The sequence below is a fragment of the Falco biarmicus genome, chromosome 4, assembly GCF_023638135.1.
Source record: "Falco biarmicus isolate bFalBia1 chromosome 4, bFalBia1.pri, whole genome shotgun sequence".
Lineage (NCBI taxonomy): Eukaryota > Metazoa > Chordata > Aves > Falconiformes > Falconidae > Falco > Falco biarmicus.
Genome location: NC_079291.1, coordinates 54,936,633 through 54,959,605, shown reverse-complemented (window position 1 = coordinate 54,959,605; position 22,973 = coordinate 54,936,633). Strand labels below are relative to the sequence as shown.

At 41.2% G+C, this 22,973-nt stretch overlaps 1 protein-coding gene across 3 annotated transcripts in view; it reads left to right on the top strand.

Moving 5' to 3' along the window:
* The window catches only part of GALNT11 (polypeptide N-acetylgalactosaminyltransferase 11), a 56,628-nt gene extending 33,891 nt beyond the window's left edge, over window positions 1-22,737 (top strand). For 2 of the 3 annotated variants that reach the window (XM_056334263.1, XM_056334262.1), the window contains exons 7-12: window positions 1,396-1,513; window positions 3,356-3,508; window positions 6,041-6,259; window positions 9,513-9,617; window positions 20,000-20,137; window positions 21,942-22,737. In XM_056334263.1, coding sequence (XP_056190238.1) covers window positions 1,396-1,513; window positions 3,356-3,508; window positions 6,041-6,259; window positions 9,513-9,617; window positions 20,000-20,137; window positions 21,942-22,073 — 865 coding nt within the window. In that variant the 3' untranslated portion in view covers window positions 22,074-22,737. The remainder of the gene's footprint in view (window positions 1-1,395; window positions 1,514-3,355; window positions 3,509-6,040; window positions 6,260-9,512; window positions 9,618-19,999; window positions 20,138-21,941) is intronic. The other variant, XM_056334264.1, reaches the window with a different exon arrangement.
* The last annotated feature ends 236 nt before the right edge of the window (window positions 22,738-22,973 follow it).

Sequence of the window (22,973 nt, the reverse complement as noted above, 5' to 3'; positions counted from 1 at the left end):
GTTCTCGCGGTTAGTCAGGGGAATGCCTGAATGTTAAGTCTTGCTGTGTTCAACACTGTTGCATTCCTTCAACTCACTTTTAGGAAAAACTCACATTGAAAAGACAGAACTAACTTTATAGTTACAAGGAGTCTAATCATATAAAAAGTTTACATTTTATTCATATGAGAGTGACTTTTGCTACTTAGAGGTCACTGCCTGCTTTGAGAAAGAAGCTAGATTGGCAATTAACCTTTGAAAATGGCTTTCCATCAAATGGAAAGTCTTACATTTTATGTTTTAGAGACCTTCATAATGAAATATTTTGGTGTCAGGGATGGAAAAACTGAGAGCAACCTTTCAAGCCAGGTTTTAAAGTGACAGAAGCTGTAGCAGAAAATTATGTGAGAACAAGCAAGGAAATCCAGGCTTAGGCTTGGTTTCATCACAGGTTTTTATTAAAAAAGGATGAGAAAAAAGCCTGTTCCCAGCCCACTGTGTGTTCCAACCATCATATGTAGTGGGTTTACTTTTTTAAAAATTATTATTTATTTTTTAATACTCCTGAAGGGCATCCTATATTATAACTTTGTGATACACTAGCAATTCAATCTAGAGCCTGGACAATAGGGATCACATATGGATTTTTACAAAATAGGACACTGTTCTAGTAACACAGGCAAGTTGAAAAATTTGGAAATGCTGAAGAGAACATCTGTGAATACAGAAACTGTAAATGACTTGCAGCAATCAGTTTATTGACATCAGTGATGAAACGAAGCTGCTCCTGGTATTTAAATTCTATCTGTGAGACAGAGTAGTGTTTCTTTTACCAGCCTCCTGACTTGTATAATTTGAATTTGGTCCTTGTTTCTTGATCTAATTTAATATGGCAAAGTAATGTGTGTTCTGGTTTCTGCTCTTTCTGCAGTTCAGTCAAGCCTGGTCTGTATAATTTGCCCATTTAAGGGGTGGAAGAGCACATTGTGTGCAACGTACACGTTTGTAACTGTAGGGTAAATAGCTTCTGGTAAAGACAGATCTAATTAAAGGCAGCTCCTAGGTTTCACCGTAGAAAGCTTGATGGACTTGCACAAGTTTTTAAGTACTATTTTTTTAATTTTTTTTTTTAGTAGAGAGACAGTCCCTTTTTTCCTCTTTCCCTGACCTATGCCTTTTCCTCAAGTTTACGATGTGCAGTGAAATGTTGTTTATAGGTATTGGAATTATGAAAGGACACAAATACCACTTACAGATGGGCTTTTGAAAACGTTTTGAGACTAAAAGTGTGATCTGATGATTTCTAGTGTGTGTTATGTCTGTCTAAAGTCAAGCTTTGGCACTAGCAGATTCAGCTAAAATTACTTGTTTTTTTTCTTTAAAAGAAAATTAACTTCTTTCAATGTGCCTTTTTAGGTCACCTACTATGGCTGGAGGCCTGTTTGCCATGGATCGTGACTACTTTAATGAACTTGGACAGTATGATAGTGGCATGGACATCTGGGGAGGAGAAAATCTGGAAATATCTTTTCGGGTAATCTAGCTTTTCTGTGTATTGGAGTATGAACCTTGGTGTCTGGCTGCTTCTCTGCCCTGTGTAGTTTCTTTAGCACTGGAATAGTTATTTGCACACAGAAATTGACATTTTTGTTCCCAGGAAGGATGCTTTCAGTGTCCAGTTACTGCCTTTACAGTAATCTTCAAGTTAAGCTTTAATGGGAATATTAAAGAGAATTTTGAGCTCTGTAGTTAAATGTTTGTTCCTTTTTCTTTTTTCCATGGAACATTTCATGATACCTGTAGAAAGACGTAAGAAAAGAAGAATCGTACAAATGCATGAAGTGAGTTTATAAGTAGTGTCTAATGAATTTCATAAGTTGGTTAAGAAAATGTGTGACTCAAAATTAGCTTACTTATTATCAACGTTGCTGTATTTCCTTAGACATGTATTGGGCTTTTCAGATATTTCAGTCTCCTTTTTGAGAGCCTGGAAATGTACCTTTTTTTTTTGTGTGTAACTGAATTAAGAGTAATGTAGAGGAGCCAGCTTGGTTGGAAAAATGAGAAAGTCATAATCCAGAGATTTGAGAGTGATACTTCATTGGGCTTTTCCTGTATTTTGTCTTACCTTCCCTGTCATTCTACTGAAAGAAAAACAACTTTTTGTGCTCAATGTCATGTTTACCTCTTCACTTTTGTAAAGTGGATTCATCAACGGGTTTGACAAGAATCTGCCTAAAAATGATATGCTGTCATGACAAACACAAAAAGGGGATTAAAAAGTGAAGTTAACATAGAAATAACCCCAAAACCAAACACACAACTCCCAAAACTTCAGCGAAGTCTGTCCAATTGGTCATGAGAGAAATCAAGATTAGAGCTCAAAAATAAGAACTGGCATTTCATAAATTGAGTGACTTTAAAGGGATGTGTACTTGAATAAATAAAATCTTTCAAGTTTTCAGTATAATATATAATTATTAGGTATCTGAGTAGAGGTGTATGGAGTGTGAGGATATTATTGTTGTTACTGTGTAATATACAGTTTCAATTGTAAGCTTTGAAAAACTAGAGTATATTCGGAGAGCTTTATAACATCTAAAAGCTCCCATCTCCCTGGGGGAGAGTTGTAAAGTTTAGTCTTTTATCCAGGAGGAGTTTTTATAGTTACTTGATTATAAACCGCTAATGTGAGAAGCCTTTTCTGAGATTGGAGAACACGTTAGTCCTACAAAGAGCCAATGATGAGAATTTGCTGGAAGCTGAAATTTAAAAAGAAAAGAAAAAAAAAATAAAATAATGAAAGTAGACTGTAAATGCAGTCTCGACCTGGGGTGCAGTGGAGTTGGATTAAGGCACCTGAACGTACCATCTGAATCTGAACAGTATTTCTGATTTCCCATACACTTAACAGAAACAAACAGCTGTGCAAAATAGGTGCTTATACTTGGTTGAAAAAGCTCTCCAGGCTCTCTTCATACTGACTGATCTTCATTATTTGTCATGGAAGTGCGGACTGTAACTCTAATGTAGCTAAATAAGTTTAGATATCTTAATCTGCAAGTTGAATTCCAGCCTATGTATTTCAGTGTTTGCTAATAGGTCATTAGAACATAAAATTTTAGAAAATTTTCTATTTGTTTCATGAAAGCCATGACCTCTTATGTGGAGAATTTGATATGGCAAAAATAGTTCTTTTCTAACCTGAGGATCTAATAATGGATTTGTCAGAAAGAATAACACATAGGACAACTTGCTGACACCTAGTCCTGTCATCAAGTATAAACCTACCTAAGAATCCCTCGAGGAAGGGGAGGAGGCAGTGAGCCTTGTCAGTACATGTACAATGAGGTATGTTCTGCTTTTGTATGGACAGATCTGGATGTGTGGTGGTAGACTTCTGATCATCCCCTGCTCCAGGGTGGGGCATATTTTCCGTAAAAGACGTCCCTATGGCTCACCAGGGGGACAGGACACTATGGCTCATAACTCACTGAGGCTGGCACATGTGTGGATGGATGAATACAAGGTAAGACACAATTCTAGGTCATGAAATAAGGTTATTAATTGGCTTGTCAAAGGACTGTATCGCAGTGGTGTCCCTTAGCACCTCTAATGAGGTCATCTTTCTGTAGTCTGATTTCCTAATGTTAATTTTGATACAAATTCCTAAATTGTGTAGGATTGTTGTTGCTTTTGAGTGCTCACGTCTCCTTGCTGTTACTTCTACTGCCTGCAGGAGTTTTGATTTTGTCTTTCTAATGAAGGAAAAGATGAATGAGTTCTTGTAAACTCTGCATTGCTTTGTGTCCAAATCAGTATTACATGGCAGCCATATATTGCTATAGCTCTTCAGGTAGTTTCCATGCTGGTGAGATGGGATTTCGTTGGTTGTTTGCTTTCTGTTTTAATTAGCAGTCTGATTCTTAGCTTGTCTTGCCCTGGAAGATCAGTCAGGATTGACTTCTGGATTCAAGGGCAAGTGTATTCCTCCCTTGTCTTCAGGTCTTGGTACTGATACTTTTGAATGTTGATCAGGTTTTTGCAAAGCCCTCATCTCTGTGATATTTGAGGATGCTTTGCTTTGTGAGGCCATAGAGTTTGCTGTGTGGCCACCTCCTGTGGTCTCTGCAATTTCTATAAAGATGTTTTTTATTAACTTTATATTCTTTCGAGGTTTATGTTTCAAACCCCATCCTTTATCTTGATGTTCAGTCAGTTTGAGGAATCTATTAGGGGTCATTAATTTTTATCTCTATTCTCCATAATGCATTGGTAGATTTGATCTATTGCTTTCCTTTTTATTGGTGTCTTGGCACAGTTGTTTTGTGATTAATGATGGCTTTCTCTGAAGCTTGGAATTGACTCTTTGTTATAATTTCCAGTTAATACTGCTTTGTCCAACAAGAACTTAAACTGCTGATTCTAGCAGTCTCTTATCACAGATTTGTGTCCTGAATGTTTCCAGCTGTTTCTAATCTAATTCTCTGATAGTTGCCAGAGACTGTCCTTATGACAGATTTACGTATGGAAGGCAAGCCTGGAAATATTTTTGTTTTTATAAGTGTAATGCAAATATTTAGGGCCGGTGTAATTTGCTGAAGTGATTATATGATGAATAGGATGAAGATAAGACTTAAAGGATCTCTTTTGCAGCAAAGAACAAATGCAGTTTTATTAAACACTGATATAATGGAAAGGAAACAGCAAAATTTTCATAAGTCAGAAGCAAAATGTAGAAGTAGTAAGCATGTATACAATGGAAATAAATAATGCAGAAAAGGTAGGATACTAAAATTTGAACTTTAACCAGGAAAGAGACAATTGGGATAGCAGCTCTACTTTCCTGAAGCAGACCAATTTCTGATAGTGATGTCCAGTCTCCTTCCAAACTTCCTCAGAGCTGTCCAACAGTCAAATGTACTTAGTGCTTCCCCTTCCTCTGCTATTAAAATAGCAGTGATACATTCAAGTGCATCCAAATGCTCAAAGATCTTGATAAGGACAGATGTGTAATTTGTCTTGAGTTGACGCTGTCTGTCATCTGAGTATCAGACAGCAGTAGGTAATTGAAAACTGTCAGAACAATGTTATGGGAAGTAAATTCCAGATGTTACTAGAGATTAATCCAACAAAATACCATAGCTCAGTGCCCTGAAAACTGATTTCTAAATAATATCTAGTAAATGAGTTCATGTGCAAATACAATGCCTTTTCTATGAGCTCTGTAAATCTAGCTGGAATTAAAGATTCTACAAGGGGATTTTTCTTGTAGTTTTGGTAATAGTATTCATGCCACATTGTACATTCATGAATTTCTCTTTGTCCTCATTGTCTCTGCATTAGAGTTGAACAGCACATAAGATTGAGGTGGATTAATCTGTCCTTGCCTAACCAGGTACAATACAGAGTATAATCATAAATTAGAACATGAAAAATTACCATTGTGGGAGTCTTTCTGGAGATGATGCAGATGAACTGGAAAAACTGGGCTTCACAGAAAGCCCACGTGGCAGTTTTGATTCTTTATGTGAATAAGTGCATGATCCCACTGAACTTCACAAGATAGTCCTATTTGTAGTTCTATTCTGATATGGAGGTTTTTTACCCCTGGTGAAAGGCAAAATATACTTGAACACCCCAGCAATGAAAACCGTCAATTGAACAATCAATTTAAAGAAACTTCTGCCAGATGAGGATGACAATGATAGGTACATCTGCTTCTGACCTAATGACTAGCCTTTATTGCCAATGGAGTGTAGGGCTGATTTGTTTCTTCCTCAAGTTGGCATCTAAAAAAAGGTCAGCAGATTTGTGCCCAAGAAGTGTCTTCATCAAAAAAAGCAGTCTAGAAAGATTATCTTAGAGTTAGGGAAGATAAATCTTGCCTCCTGAGGCACTCTGAATACTGGAATTTCCTCATGCCAGTCTCAAACTTAATTGTTGAAAGCCCTAGTAAAATGAACTGAAACTTTGGGAGTTCTGCCAACAGGAAAAAGTTGGAAATCAATAATCTGAAATTCTTCTCCCCTTTTTCCCAACCTGTTTCTCTTAAATACAGGAGCAGTATTTTGCTTTGAGACCTGAGCTAAGGATGAGGAACTATGGAAATATTACCGACCGTGTAGAATTGAGAAAAAGATTGAACTGCAAGTCATTTAAGTGGTATTTAGATAATATCTATCCTGAGATGCAAATATCTGGACCCAATGCTAAAGCTCCGCAGCCAGTTTTTATTAATAGAGCACAGAAACGACCAAAAATAATCCAGCGTGGAAGGGTAAGAATAACTTTCTTAAAAATATATAGAATTCTGGTTTTTTAAATCCATGAAGCATAGTTTTAGTTTTGCAACAAGCTGTCTTGAAAATAACAATATTTGTGTCTTTAGACAAAGGCAAATCAGTTTCACTCTGACCTGTATTTCAGGTCATCTTCATTCTAGATACTACTAAATGAGAGGTTTTTTTACCTCAAAATTCTGAGTTACGAAGTTCTGATTTCTTCAGAATGCACTTTCATGGCTGTTGATCTGAAGATGGATATGGATAGAGAGAACTTTGGCCTGAAATATTCATGCTTTGTTGGTTTATGATAAGAGTAAAATATAATTAGTTTCCAAACTCATTGCTTTTACTGGATAATTTTCTGCAAAGATGAACATTTGCATCTGAGACTGATGATGGTTTTTCTAATCTTGACTGTTAGATAATGAACAAAAATGAGTTTTGCTCCTTCTTTATTTCAAAGTAGAAGAGAGTTATTTACGTGTATTCATGGAGGAAATGATGATTAAGTTCATGCCTTAGCTCTGACACCTATGTTTATGGGTCTGTAGGCAGGCAAAGCCAGCAGACAGTTGTAGCTGTTCTATCCAGTGCCAAATTTGTCTGCTATGTGCTTCTTATGCTTCCCCCCAAAAATGGATAACTTCAAACCCAAGACCGCTTTCTCAAGTTCTTCTCTGTGAAAGGGAAGATCTTTGAGTAAACAATTTCGTGTGCACATAGACTATGGTTAGCAGATTCCCTTCTAGCTCTAATAAGTGGAAGCATTAAATAGTGCCATAGCCCTCTCCCCAAGGTAACACAGGCTGCAGTGGCTGTTGACAGTTGCTGGCCCTGCACATAGATACAGGCTGGAGGACCTGAGTTGATGCAGAACCTATTGACATCGTTAGATTTTTGCTTAGAAGCAGCTGTCTGGGAATTACAATTTGTGCAATATTTTTTGTATCCCAGCCAAGCTCTGAAGTTATTTATTAGGGCAAACATGCGTAGTTTCCCTGAATAAAACTGATACAATGGGCCAATTCCTCTAGTTGTTAAATGCTGTTATTCCCCATGTCAGACCTCCCCCCTGCCCTTACATTTAATCTGCTTTCATCCAGACAGAAGTTTAACTAAGGAATTGCTGATGTGGGGGAGGCTACTTGAGGGATCTGAGTTCCTTAACAACACTTAGGGGGAAATCTTCCTAGCAATAATTCCCCATCGTTTAATTTGGAAAAAAACTTTATGCACCTTTTAAAAAGGGGGAGACAAGACATACAAACACGTGGTTTCTTGGTTCTCTGGGGTTCAAGAATTATACCCAGCATTGTATGGGAGAGTCAGGTTTGGCTCTGATGATTGTATAAACTGTTTCCAGATGCCTACAAGGAACAGAATGATCAGCCAATGTCACCACTGCGTGCCAGACTCTTTAGGATTTGGGATGAATCACTCACAATCCCAGCTTATTCTGAAAAACTAATTGGGCCAGAGATAAGTGCTGGTTTGACAGCTGGGAAGAACTGTAATGATCACAAATGGGGACATTCTTCACAGTGTTATCAAATGCTGATCATCATGGCCAATAAAAACAAGGACAAAAATCATATCAAACTCATGTAGCTGTATGGTTTGAAAGCCTTCTGTTGAGTGAGGAATGATGAAAATAAGATCTGTCCTAGAAGTCTCTAGGGTGAGAGGAAATGTTACTTAGAAGGTTTTGTGTAATTTGTTTCAGATGTGTGTAGGGAACAGGAGAAACATGGTGCAATTGAGGAGGCTGTTGATGTGCCTTGGGGCAGCTATTTCCAGAAATGGTGTTTAGTGAAGAATATTATCTGGTATTTGTGCTGTCTAATTTTTGCTGTCGTGTGATGGAGCAGTTCGTTCTTTTTATTGCTGGAAGTGTCTTTTGGTTTCTAAAAATCTGTAGAATTGATACAAATGCTGAGACAGCTATGTATGTCTTCATAATAAAATGCTGCTAGCTAATTAATCAGCTGGGCCTTGAGTTCAGAACAGCAAATTCCCTTTTTTCCCGTCTTCATTCCACTCCAGATTGGAAATAATTATTTTCAATGTGGATGCCAGTTCTGGGGCCTTGCCATCTCCCACACATGCAGACACCCAGTGAGTGTCAAATGCATTCCAGTGCACTTGGTAGAGAGCAGGGCCCTTCTCTGCTGTCCCTTCCTCACAGCGTTGTGCCTGTGCTGGCGTAATTGCCTTTCTCCTTTGTACCCTTGGCTGCACGTGGCACAGTTCTTGATGTGCAGGAAGCACCTGCTGCCTAAATAACCTGATCCGCACCGCATCAGGGGAAGAAAAACAATCAGGCTGAAAAGAAGTCTTCTGCTGGCCACCAGTTAGTTCAGGGCATGCATGTAATTTAAAGCCAGAATAGAAGTGTTTTGTCTCGCTGAGTAACTCTGTGGGGATATATCAAGATCTTAATGATTCTTGACTGTTGGAATAGGACAACCAATCTTTAGACTCTGCGAAAAACCTCTTGGAAGACTGTTAGGGGTGGGCATCATTGCCCAAACCAGGAGAGAGGATGCTAACCTGCTGAGAACCTTCTTGTTGCTGTGATGGTAGATGCTTTCAGTTTTGCATCACAGGACAGGCTCCTGACCTGAATACAACATTACTCCAAATTTTAATTGGAATGAGTATTTGGGTGTTGGTAAAATAACTGATAACTCTGGCTTTCCAGTTACCTAAATGCTCTTGAAAATCAATTTGCAAACAACCTAAAGTGTCTGCAGTTGTTGATATTTAAGTAATGCCTTCTCTTTTCCCAAAGAGGTTGTCCTGCTTGATGAACAGAGGCTGTAGGAGGAGATCTATGTTTAAGCTAAATTGTAGTCAAATGTAGTTTATACACTACAGTTGATATTCCTGGGCTAGTGAGTATCTGAGACCTGAGACTTTCATGGAGAGTGAAAAGGGAAAGAAACTTGACAGTATGGGCAGCACGTGCTGAGCCAGATTGTGTACTGCACTTGTACCATAAAGAGGGAAATCTTGATGTAATTAGAAAGCAAAATGGAACTACTTAATGCTACTTTTTCTCCAAATTATCTGAAAAACAAAATGGCATTTTAAAAGGAAAGAAGGGGATTTTTTTGTTGAGGTTTGTTTGGGTGGGGTTTTTTGGGGAGCACACTGAGTTCTAGGGCTTCCAAAGCGTTACTGTATGTTCCCTTTGGTATGTGATGTTTGTTGTTCACTCTGTCCATCAAACTTTTCCTTTCTTAGTTGTATCACCTTCAAACCAACAAATGCCTGGTTGCCCAGGGCCACCCAAGTCAGAAAGGAGGCCTGGTAGTGGTTCGGGAATGTGACTACAACGATCAAAACCAGGTATGATATTCCCAGTTATACTAAATAGCGACGCACATCTTCAAAATTGCTAATATGTGTTCCTGCTGGCAAAATGCCCTAGTATAACATCTCATCAGCAAGCAGGCTGATTTCAGAGTATTGTTCAAACCACGAGGCTGGCTGAGGAGACTGTGGAGTTTACTGCTCTGTACCTACTAGTGCTGAGTGTTGGATATTATAATCAATCTTTATGGCACGAGTCTCTGTATGTGGCTGAAGACTATCTTTAAGTGGCTCCTGACAGGTACAGAATCCACTGATTGACATTTCGGATTTTGTAGAAGCTCATTCAGTCGGTTCCTCGTGCTGGGATTTGAGGCAGCCTTTTCTTGGGTTGCTGTTCTTTGTGTACTGTACAACTAGTCCTCAGTTGCTGGAGTGGCTGCAATTTGGGGTGAATGAGTCATTATCGTTAAATAGAGGGAATTCTAAGAAACTTAAAAAATTTCTTTGGTGACAGGTGAATTGCTAATCTGGGATCAATGTGACAAACTAGTGAGAGTTTTTATATTGCTACATGAAGCCTTTGCTATTCCACTTCTGTTCCTAAGGGCATCAGAAATTCAAGACTTGGATAAACAATCTCCAGGGTAGAGAGATCTTCACCTAATGCCGTAAAGACTTTTGCCTAGCTAAGAACTACATTTAGAACGTTATGATTTAGGAGTCCATGGGACCCAAGTCTAAAAACTAGATCGCATCTAAAGACAAAAGTAATCAAAGACACAAAATAAATGGAGCATGGGATGTAATGCAGCATAGCCTTACCAAAGGTGGGTTGTGCTAGACTAACTAATACTTTATGAAATGGGCAGTAGTTTTCAGGATATGGAAACTGCAGTAGTAGGAGCAGGAGGGTGTGTGATATTCCCAAACAAAATGTTTTGTGCTTTGTCAACTAACGGTGCTTTCTGCCTTCTACCTGTGCCCTTACCAGTTGAATGTGATGAAGGAAGACCGTGTGAGAGATGTTAGCCAGTGTCTGGATAAGTGTGGCTGCCTCTAGACACATGGTCTCCAGTTGTCACGTAGGCAGGACCAAGCAATACATCCCTGCACTTTGCCTCTGGAGTACTGAGTGTTCGTCACTATGACCAGATTGTAGGTCCCTGTATTAAAGGTAGATGAATTTAATCTGGAATGGGAATGAAGGTTTTCCTACGTTATCTCCTCCATTAGCTGAAGAAAGTCAGCAAGTTCTGTAAATGTAAAGACTCTAAATGTAACTGATTGGCACCAGTGATTGTACATGTACAGTGCCAAAGGTGCTGTGCTGCTTTCTGAGCCGTTCAGTCTATGGGTGAGAAAGCAAGAACGACTGGCTCTGGATCCTATCTGCAGTAAGAACAGATGGGTCCTCACAGTTACTGTTTCCCATCTCCTTCCTGCAATATTTTTAATAGTGAACTGCCACATGGCTGGAGGAGGAAGTCTGTTGTTTTTCCTTATCAAAACCTTTTCCTGATTTATTTTTATTTTTTTTTTTTTTTTCCTGGAGGCAGAAACTTCAGTTAGCCTTTTGGTGTTGAGAAAGATGAAATTATTGCTCTGGTTGTTGATCTTTGGCTTCTTTTCTCATGAATCTAGTTTGCTAGTATAAATTAAGCAATTAGTTCTCATTATAAAAAAAAAAAAAGGCTGTGCTATCTTCTTTCACACTCATGTTCTCCAACCAAGTATGTTAACTATCGCTATGGTTTTCTGCTGTTAGACTGACTTTGTTCTCCCAACAAATCCCAAGAGTTCATTCAGCCAGTGCTCTTTCATATCCTCTTGAGCAATCTTGCTATGGGTGTGTGAGGACAATGTAGAGAAAGATAACACTTATTTAACAGCTTCTGCTTCCTGAGTATTGGAAAGCCGAAACCTCCTGAGTATTGGAAGCTTTTAACTGTCATTTCTGGTAAAACTCAACCCGTTGGCATTTTCAGCTGATTTTTGCTGTGAAACCATCTGTTTTATGGCTTTGACCTAATAAGAAAGCAAGCCTGCGCTTGCTGGTGAAATGCAGGTACCCAGCTATCCTGTCCCTTGGATGCCTGCTGGCAGCAAGTGTGTATTGCTTAATACATGCGGTGCAGACAATTACTCTTGAAGATGACAATCTGCACTTTTGCAAGCAGTATTTTTGTGACTGTTTTTTTCTGGTATTTTTGTAGAATTTTTGCTTTTCCAGGAGTGCCTAATTGTGTTTGGACCTCATGTAAGCTTTCAGCATCCTGTAGGAGTGAGCACCACAGCTTAGCTGTGCTTTCTGTGGAAATAACTTTATGCTTTTTGGTGCCAGCTAATTTTTCCCTGAGGAACAGGAAGAGGTTATCACTGTTTATCTCTTTCCAGGCTGCTTTTACTCTGAACAGATAAAGCCCTCCCTTGAAAATTAAATGCTGCTGTTTAGTAAGTTGAAGGAGCAAGGTGCAGTCTACCTGGGAAAACATGCAGAGGCCTGGGAAAACAAAACTGGGCTGCCTTAAGACTCACTGATTTCAGTTCTTTTGATTGGAAAATGATGGTCTGTGTAATCTTTTGACTGGAATATGGTCTCCTGTGTAATGTAGACAATTCATGCATGTGAGAGCTGACCTTGAAAATGGGGAAACCAGACTCACTGAAGCCATGAGATTTGCCTTACAAGCAAATCTGTTTTGCCTTCGGTTTATGCTTGCTTTGTTTTCTCTGGCCTTCGTGGCTACTAAGAAATTTCAAATTCTCACTTAACTACTTGATTTAAAAGAAATAACACATTATGTAACTTGCAGTTGTATCACCATTATGGGTAATACTTTTAATTGAAGTTGACTCACATTATCATAATTAAGTAAAGTTAAAAATTACTAAAGCACATGAAACTATCCTATTTTCTAGGTCTTGATGTGACAGTGACATTCAATTTATCTTTTTGCTACAGAAGGACAAAGCAGTAAAAGTGGTTCTTACAAAGGTGATGCATCTAGAAAATATTGAAAAAATCTGTTATAAGTTATAGGGAAAGCTAGGATGTTTCATTAACATAAATAGTGGGATAATACTAGGGATTGAACACAAATTTAGGAATAAATGTTGAAAATGCAGTTAGAAGTAGCACAAGTAGAAGAGATGACAGGATCTTAGAGAATGAAGGTCAGTGCAGGGGGGTCCGAATTAACAGAAGAAACAGAAAAAATGATTGTGAATTTTGCTAACAGAAGACTAACATGGAATGAGAAGTTTTGTAGTTGAAGAGTGGTCACATGAAGGAACTGCCAAGATTGCTGAAGCGAACACTCTTCTGTAATTCAGTAGTGTGTCTGACCTCTTTCCAGGAACAAAAAAATGCGCAAGGTAGTGTGCACCACAAAAACTTTGGTATTGAAGGAGGAGAGAAAAAATTTAAGTGTGTGGAAAGATCATCAAGAAAGACTAGACACGTCTGAAAAGTGGAAGAAACTGGCATAGATTCTTCCCAAAACCGTCATGCCAAGGTTAATCAGGTGGTGATTAGGAGACAAGGATGCTGAAGCAGGCTTCGGGCTAGATACTGTCCTAAAGGAGAAAGAGTAGAAGCAGTTACTGACAAACTTGGAAGAAAAGCATCAAAAAATACTAAAAAATGTTTTGGAGTGGGCACAATGGGCAACATAGGACTAACTAGTGGAGTATTTGTGATCTAACAGCTGAAAGAAGATTGAGTTTGTCATGTAGCTAATGTGTGCTTGCCTCCTTTCTGACCTAAATGCTTAAAGCCAAGTTCCTTTTCCAAAAAATCTTAGTCCACTGAATTATGTGGATTTTCTTCTACTGTTTGTTTTCAAATATGCTAGATTGACTCTTAAGCTTTACTTTCTATGTCATTATAACCTCTGTGTATTTACTTCACTTCTATAATTAAACCTTTCTACTCAGCAATATATTAAGCTTTAAAAAATTTGACTATTGTGTTTCCAGCTGGGGATGGCGCTGAGGTTTCTAAGTACGTGCATCTGTGGTCTGGGCCTTTAAAAGATAACTGGTTTGAGGAGAGAATTTCAGAAAAGCTCTGTTAAAACTCTTGTAGCACTTCATAAATACAAGAATACGTTCTTTGCAAACTTCTCAAGAGTCGGAGCCTAGAAGGATGTGCTCACATGTGCAGTTCTTCTGTAAGATCTTTCTCCCTAAACCTGTAGATCAGGGCTGTTAGTTTGCTTTTCTGATACAACACGTCCAGAGTGAGCGTGAAGGTATGCAAGTTAAGTCTGCTTGCCATTTTTCCATAAACTATTGAAGGAACACAATTCTTCAGTCCCTCTAACAATTGTTGTGGAACATCAGCAATACACTGAACTGTGAAACAAAGCATGTGTCTGCTTTGGAACAACGTTTGGGAGGACATTGAGTTTTTAGGGTAGCAGTAGTTTAAAATAATGGTTATAGACCAACTTTGCTGTTTCTGATGATTGTCACAAGTCATTTGGTGTTGTGATGTCACTGTTATCCATAAAAACAGGAGCTGAAGTGTATGCAAATAGCTGTGACGATGCAAATTGCTAGGCATACGGCTTCCTCAGTGCTGAGGCAGCTTTTTTTGTTCTCTTAAGCTGAATTTTTGTCTTGTAAAAACTGTCTGACAGAATAATACAGTAGTGCCAATCTAAGCAACAGATTGTAACTGATGAAAGTACTGGAATGCTTCTCCTGTCGGCATTGGTTCCCAGCAGGGATTTTCTTCCACACAAAGGGCTGTTTCTGTAGCAGTTACTGTCTTATGTTTACTGAGAAATTTCAATGCATTCCTCTAGTGCTAATGCAATTTGCAGACCAACTAAGAGTGTGTATCCACAAAGCTCTGACAGTTGGCCAGCAGTGCCTTTAGCTACACTCCACTGCACTCTGAAAGCCAAAGGGTAGGTTGATGCTTCCTGGATTATTTCATATCCTTCTGAAATGTTTATTCCCTAGGAACAGTGAGCTTCCTTTTTCTACCTACTACAGATTCTTTGATTTATTGCTTTCCCTAGTTCATGTGATAGGTTTTGTTTTAATACAGTTGTCTGTATTAACAGGGGACTCAAAGTCTTCTGTGGGTAACTCTGTTTTTCAAAAGCAAATGATAGTATGAGCCAGCCTCCTAGATGATTGAGGCACCATTTCAGCCCTTTCCTCACTTGAATTTCCTTTGAAGTACTTCAGCTAGCTGTTACCTATTTACATAAATTAAGCTCACTGTAGGAATAATTTCATCTTTCACAAGAAAAAAAAAAAAAAGTTCAGTAACACAGCCCCGTACCTCTTTATTATGGTAACAAATAATCCCAGAGGGGACCGCTGGGATGTAGAGGTTCATGCAGGGAGTGAAAGGCATGCCTCCTTTACCAACAGTGACAGCCTGAAACCAGTTAGGAAATCCAAATATTAGTTAAATGAGAGAGCAAGAATGTGCCACTGTCCAGTCTTCAGCAATGTCACACTGCTGTCCTTGCAAAGAGCTAAGCTGTAGTTGTCACTGAAACTGTTTGTTGAGCTGTATATGAGAAGCTGTGTTTCTACCCACCTGTCTGCATGTAAACGAGATTAATGAAGTCATCTTAGCACTCAGTCCAGGACAAGGCTGGGCGATTTGTTTGTGTTACATGGGAGTGAAGTAAAATCCTGAAGGTACTAGAAGTCCCAGGAAACCTCAGTCTTAAATCTGTAAATAGTCTGAACTACCTTTTGAGGGTACTAAATTAAAAATCTAGTTCTAACAGAATTCATACTTTGGACCTCCCATTCATTTTGTCCACGAGACCTACTCTAGCACATGCTGGTTTTCTCTCTGTAGGTGACTGGAAGGATATACGCACCGGCTTTGCTGTAGCGGTGCCAACGCTTACCCCACATCTGTAGGTCCCATTTCCACTGTGGGAAAGTTGAACCAGCTATTGCGGCCTGGGTGACTAAGCACAAGCAAGACCTCTGTGCCCCTGTAGCCAAAGGTGAAGGCATTTGAAGACTTGGGCAGGCATCTGAGCATTACCAAATCTGAAATGCTTTGCTTGAGGGAAGATCTCTCTGTGCTCTGGGGACATCTAGGACCTCAGAAGGGTCAGCTGGCAGCAGAGTGGGCCACAGTACTCCAAAACTGAAGGGGTCTTTGCACCTTCCCTGTTATCCCACTGCCTGTGTTGAGAGGCAGAAGGAAAAAAACAACTGCTAGAAAGAAGCCAATCCTACAACATTCACCAAATTAAATAATTTATTTAACCCCAAACATGACCAGTTTCATTATGGAGAGAGGTTTTTACATAATATCTGCCATTTAGGTTTTATTTGAAAACGGAAAGAATTCATTATATTCTAACTGCGTCCTGATGTTTTTCTTTGACTAGTGAAAATGCTGTGATTTCCCCGCCCGCCCGCCCCCCCCCCCCCCCCCCCCCCCGACCTATGGAACAGATCAGTCATTAGCATGTGTCTCTGGTGATAGCAATTAAAGGTGCTGCTTTCCTGTATGGTGGGAAATGGGCACAATTCCATTTTTAGAAACTGAAATCTGACAGTGATGCCCTCCTAGGTGTTAGGAAGTGGATGTGCGATGAAAATACCCTGCACCTCATCTGTTACTGTTGTGGTTTAACTCCAGCCAGCTGCTAAGTACCATGTGCCACTCACTTAGCACCCCCACCACCCTTGCCTGGTGGGGTGCGGGGAGAGTTGGAAAAAGGTAAAACCTGTGGGTTGAGATAAGAACAGTTTAATAATTGAAATAAAGAAAAAAAATTGTAAGGAGGAGGGAGAGAGAGAAGAATATACCCGAGAGAAAAAACAAAGTGCTGCACAATACAATTGCTCACCACTTGTTGACCGATGCCCAGCCAGTCCCTGGGCAGCGATTGCTGCCCTTCCCCCAGCCAGCTCCCCTCAGTTTATATGCTGAACATGGTGTCCTATGGTATGGAAAGCCCTTTGGCTGGTTCAGGTCAGCTGTCCTGACCACGTTCCCTCCCAGCTGCTCGTGCACTGGCAGAGTATGGGAAACTGAGAAGTCTTTGACTTAGGGTAAGCACTACCTAACACAATCATGTTTTACTTGTTCCTATCAACGTTATTCTCATCCTAAATCCAAAACACAGCACTGTATTAGCTACTAGCAAGAAAATTAATTGTATCCCTGCTGAAACCAGGACAGCATCCACCCCTTATTCCATATCATTTTTGTCATGCCCAGAATCCCCCACATCCCAGTTAACCACTATCAACTTTCCAGTCCTTTGAGATACGTGTATATCTATATATACATACACACACAGATATCATTCCCGTGGTCTATGGACCATCCCTATAAAAGTTCATTGAGTTAATTTAGTCCATGACTTTGAGCTCCATTTGTCATAACAGTCTTTCAGGGAAGGAGAGATGGTGTGTGGTGTTGGATTGTTGCAGGTTGAAGCCAGTTCTGATTCCGTCACCTGCTGAGTTTGTCCAGTTTTCCTTCCTGTACTGGGCTGTTACTGCTCACAGCCTATAACAACATGAGCTAAACATCATCCTTTCGATCTTCAGCAGCAAAATAGTTAAATTTTGGAGTATGCAAAGGCTTGCAGTTATATAACAACCCCCCCCCATGGGGTGGCTTTGCTTTCCTCGTGCTTGAATCTGTTAATAATCTGCAAGTTCATACTGATACTCTAATCTAATTTGGAACCATAATGTGTCCCAAATTTTGGCCTTTTCCCTCTTCCCCTTGTTTTCTACACCAAACACATAATTAGTTTGAAATTAATTTTGTCTGCCTTGCATAAGCTTTTCTGGAGAAGTATCACACTGGATTTAAGCACTGTTTTGTGTTCTTTGCCATTACTCAGCCTTTGATTAAAGGTCTGCCCCCTGTGTCACTGCAGTCTTCTCTCGGTTCTCACCAGTTTCATCTGTTGTTTGGATTTGGCTCCATCATTATTCTTACTTTAATAATAATACTGTTCTGGCAAATCTTGCTGTTTCTCCATTTGCTCCTCCTCTTTAATCTTACTGTGCTTTCTTTCTCGTGACAGGGTTTAAACAGAGAAAGTGTGTTAGAAGGGACAGAATGCTTGAGGTTGGGGCAAATTTTAATGTTACACATAACACTTCCTCAAAGGCGGCTTTCACTGTATTGTAATAGTCGCTGTGATAATGAATGAGCTGTACACTTTTCAATCATGCTGTACAATTGAGACAACGTCCTGAATAACAGCTCCCTTCAGAAGGCTGGTTTTAGTTTCATCAGACCAAAAAAAATATTCAAATAATCAGAATTTGTTTTATTTGCCAGACTTTTCTGCTTGGAATTTGATATTCTATACTTTGAGTGTGAAATTCATGCAGACTGAGTGGAAAAAAATCACACAGCAAGCATAGCTGTTGCAGCACTGAGCTGTGTGAAATGAGGACAGGGCTGGAAGAGCGCACCAGAAGAGCTTAGCATGCCTGTGGGTGCAGGTACTTCTGGTGCAGTTAGAAGGGGCTCAGTTCCCTCTCATTCCCCGGGTAAGCAGCCAGGGGGAAGAGAGTTGGTGCTGGCAAGTGAGGTGGATGAGTAGGGATGTTCTTGTGCACACCAGCCTAGGGTTGGGTCTGGGAATGCCAGCAGAGCAGGAGACCTGGCCAGCTGTGCTGCTGCCTGCTTGGCAGAGAGGCTGGGAGATGCTGTCCAGGTGCCGGGTGAGTGCAGGGCCCCTGCGGCGCGTTCAGAATAGCAGCTGTTTGGTGCTCAGCCAGATGCTCTCAGTATCTTCCCTGCACTGCGGTTACGGCTTGCATATACTTCTCCTTTTTGCTACCCCTATGTAACCCAGGACATGTCGAGGTGCATGCACCAAAGTTCCTTCATTTCTTTGCTTTCTGGCCTGGGGATCAGTCTCTTGTTGGTTATGAAAGCTACAGGTCCTCTACCTAACTGAGCTTGGCCCACCAGCCTGAAGGCACTGAAGGAGGAGGGGAGGACCAGCAGCTCCTGCAGTTAGACTGGGCTGATGGTCCAGCTTCCCTGAGCCTTCAGCTGAGCCAGACGTGCCTTGCCCCAAAGCAAGGTTTAGGCCAGCCAGGCTGTGGGCACGAACTGTAGCAGCTGAAGGTGCCTGACACTTTTTTTTAATGCCAACAAAAAAATAGCGGCTTCTGCTGAAGTAGCATGTGGAAGAGGACAAATTCAGTGTGCCTGCGTGTGTCCTTGCTTCTTGTTAGAGGTGATTATGTTTTTCAGTGTGATCAGAGAGAAACTTCTGTAATGTCATGTAAATTCAGGAACCTAAATACAGCTATAGCTGCAAATGTGAACCAATGCATTCTTGTTTTGTATGGGTGGGCCCCCCAGAGAGGGGCTGAATCCATGTTTCCACCACTATGTGAGCTGCTGGGATATTGTGTAGGTTCCTGAGGTCTAAATCAAGATATTTTCATCTTGGTTCAGCCAAAACAAAGTGGGTGTGAAATGGAGAGGGGTGGTCTCCCTCCTCCTAAGCACAGCACAGCTAGCAAAATCAGTTTGGCTGGGGAGCAGAGAAGGCCATGAACCTGTCAGTTATGGAGATGTAGTTTCAGCATGGAAATAGTAAAGCAGCATTTTTTTTCCCTGGAGAGCAGTATGGAAAGTTTTGATAGCACCTGGATGCTGGTGATCATACTTCAGTGAAGATCTCTGAGCACCAGGTCACTAGCTGCAAGAAGTAGGACCCTGGGACCGGTGTGGGGACTAATGCAGGCTACCTGGCACCAGAATTTGCACAGCTGATTCTGGTTTCTCATCATTCAGCATCTACAAGCTGACCCCAGAGCACAATGTTAAATGAATTCCTATGTTTTTACAGACAAACACAGCAGCTTCCAAAAAAGATTAGAGATACCTTTTGGCCTTGTATGCCTACCAAGCTACTTCCCCAGAGCTCTTGGGTCACCTGCTTCACCCAGCGTCCTCGTATGGTCCTCGTGCTGGCTCCCTACGTGGAGCTGAGGCAATCTACCAGCCCCTCCTTCATGACTAAAGGATTGTCTTTGGATAAGGAGATTTACTGCCTGGCTTAAGGACTTTGCTCAGAGAGTGGTTGGTCGCCTGCTTGGAGATCCACTGCCTACCTGTTGCATTACCTTGTTTAGCTGCCCAGACAGGAGGAACGTATGGGGGCTGCTTAATTTTGAAAATACTAGGTGGAGGGCAGAATCACTATTAGTCTTTTTAGTGCCTCTGCATGGGGTAATGCTGTGTGATGTTGGGAAGGCAAGAGCACGCTGCAGCTCCATTTCAGTTGCTGGAAAAAAGGCAGCAAAGAGGCAGTGAGCGTTGCAAGGCATATCTCTCACATCCAGGTGCTAAAGCACCTCCTCAGTAGCTGAACAAAAAATGCGAGGCATTTGATTGGGATTAAATGTCTTTCTGTCTTCTCTTTCAGGTCTGGATTTACAATGAAGATCATGAGCTGATTTTAAATAATCTCCTTTGCTTGGATGTTTCGGAAACTCGCTCGTCCGATCCACCTCGTCTCATGAAATGCCATGGGTCCGGCGGCTCACAGCAGTGGACATTTGGGGTGAGTGGCTGGCATATCATTAATGTGCAACATGAATGTGTTGGTAAGTGACAATAGCACTAACAGGGCATCAGGGTTGAGTTTATGAATAAACCTCAGATGCAGCAAAGTCCATTGTACTGTTTTAGGCTCAGCCCACAGTCTAAACAGCCTGATGTACAAAATGTACCTGTGGTGGCTGCATTTCAGCCTGAATAAGGCTTTTGCTGAGCTCTGGGACATGCAGGCCCTTTGCAACATGGGAAGGTTGCTTCAGCTCGGTTTAGCCTTTTTTCTGCTTGTCACAGCCACTCGCGGCACTGTGGCTTACGGGGATGTGCCAGGGAGAAGAACATCCACCCCACAGCTCTTTGTTGTGTTGCGTTTGCGGGACTGGGAGACAGAAGCGGTCCATGTGGTGATTTTTACTTAGTGCTTGAAGAAGCACAGGGCAGAGCGGAGGATTGAGAGAGGAGGTTTTTTGCAGTTGCTTCTGCCCTATAATTACATCTCATTAGTTTAATCGTTTAGAGCCTGGAGTGGCTGATTTCACAAAACTGAGCCAGTGCTGCATACACACGAAATTTGGCTCCTGGGTATTAACTCAGAGGCTGCCTCCTCACATGCCCTCAGCATAGCAGTTGAGTCTGTAGTACTAATGGCATTAAACAAAGAGGAGGGCGCTGCCAGAACTGCCTGTGGTGCTTCCAGGACAGCTCTGCATGAGCTGTCTTGGGTTCACACCGTGCTGCTCGTGGGCAGCACGAGTTGCTAAGTGGAGTCAAACAAGGGGAAGCTGTTGCAGACCAGGATGGTTTGCAGGTAGAGGCAGGTATCACATGAGCCCAGGGCTGTGTGTCTGATAGTTGCACCAGCAGTGCCACAGCTACAGATGGTAGTGGGAGTAGTGAGCTGAAAAATTCTGCTGCTGCTAAGAGATTATGCAGGGTTCTTCAGCTTGAGTTAGCAGACAAAAATTTTACGAAATGGAGAGAATGGGAAAATAGCCATTCAGATTCAATTTGTGACTGGCTGGTTAAGTGATACCTGTGGCGGTGGTGAAGAATCTGGGTGAAATGTGAGCTTTGAACTGGCCATTGCCACTGGGTGGCCGGGAGGTGGGGATTTGTAACAGTGTCAGAATGGTGCTCGTTAATGATCAATAGCAAAAGAAAGTGAATCAAATATTAGGATTGATTAGGAAAGGAATAGGAACAAAAGCAGAGAAATGTCATCACGCCATTGTAGTTCGCCTGTACTGCACGTGCTGGTCACCTCCTCTCAGAAAGGCTGAATTAAGGCTGGAGAAGGTCCAGAGGTGGCTGGCAGGGCAAATCAAAGGTGTGGGGCACCTTTTTCATGAGGAACATGTGAGCAGGCTGGGACTGTTTAGATAAGTGAAGACGTGCGGGAGCGAAGGGAAATATGTTAGGGGAGTCACTGGTATAGAGAAAGGCCAACTGCGCACTGGCGGTTACAGTGCAGGACTCGGAGCAGGGGGTGTGCTGGAGGAGCGTTGTGTATTCTTACCGCGTTCTCCTGCTTCACTGCACACCTGCAGTGGCTATGATGTGAACAAAACCCAAACTGTGTCCCTGTACAGTCGTGAGAGCCTGCACCTCAAGGTCTGAATCTGGTTATGGGGTGTGCTGTACTCTGGCTTTTAAACGGTGCTGCTCTGGGTCTGGTGTGTCAGGGAGGCTGCTGGGTGGTTCCTCTGTCAGGAAGGAGCATCCCCTCCCCTTAAGCGTCGCTTTCAGCTTCAGTTTAAGAAGAGTAGAACAGAATTTTAATAAATAAATCCCATCTGTCTTCCTCTCTCTAGAAAAACAACCGCCTCTACCAGGTCTCCGTGGGGCAGTGCATGAAGGTGGTAGATCCGCTTAGCCACAAAGGGTACGTGACCATGGCCATCTGTGACGGGTCCCTTCCTCAGCAGTGGCACTTTGAGAGCTGAGACAGCAAGGATGTGGCGGAGAAGTGTTAAGCCAAGACCTGATTCCCCTTCAGCCGTGATTTTAAATCACTCTGGAGGGCTCTGGGAGGAGCCGTAGCTGCTACACCTGGCACAACCATTGCAAGGACCCTTTAGAAATACTCTGCTCCAAAGAGCTGTGTGCGTGAGAAGGTCCAGGCGGTCACACGTAGCAGTAATAGCAGCAGCCCCACTGCAGGACAACGTGTAGAAGTGCAATTTATCAGTGGTTCCTTGGATTATCCTGGATTGTTGAACTGTTTTTAAGTAAGAGAAATTATTAGAGCAATGTAATTTAAATTCTGAGATTTTAGCTCTGTGGATCTTTTAAATGACTATGACGGAAAGGAGACCTCTTCAAGTATTTCCTGTGCAGTATCTCATTAATTTACATTACTAGTATGGTTTCACTGGCCAAATTATTTTACTTTTTCTGGAAAGTATTTTTAGTCCCTTTTATCTTCTGATGATTGTCATTTGTAATATTTAAATTTAGTTCTTTCAATTGACAATTTTAGGACATTTCATGTAGTTAAAATTCTTAGCTGTCATTCGTCACCTCATATTTAAAACAAAGTAACTATTACAAAGTCTATTTTGATGACTCATGACAGTAGCTGCATTTAAAATAAAGTATCATTTTTTTTATTAATCTCCACGGCCTTCCTCTTTGTAGCTGTTGGACCAGAAAGCATCAGCTTAGAGGCTGATGCAAACTAATATTCACGCAATTTGGGTCTTCCCTTGTTTTCAGTCCCTTCCCTTCCCAGCTGGCTTTTCCTCCCTCTCTCACATCTTGGAAGAGTTGACAGGTAATTTCTCTCTATTTTTGCTTTTCTCCACTCCTCTGTTACCCCTTCCCATTTCATTTATGTCGCTATT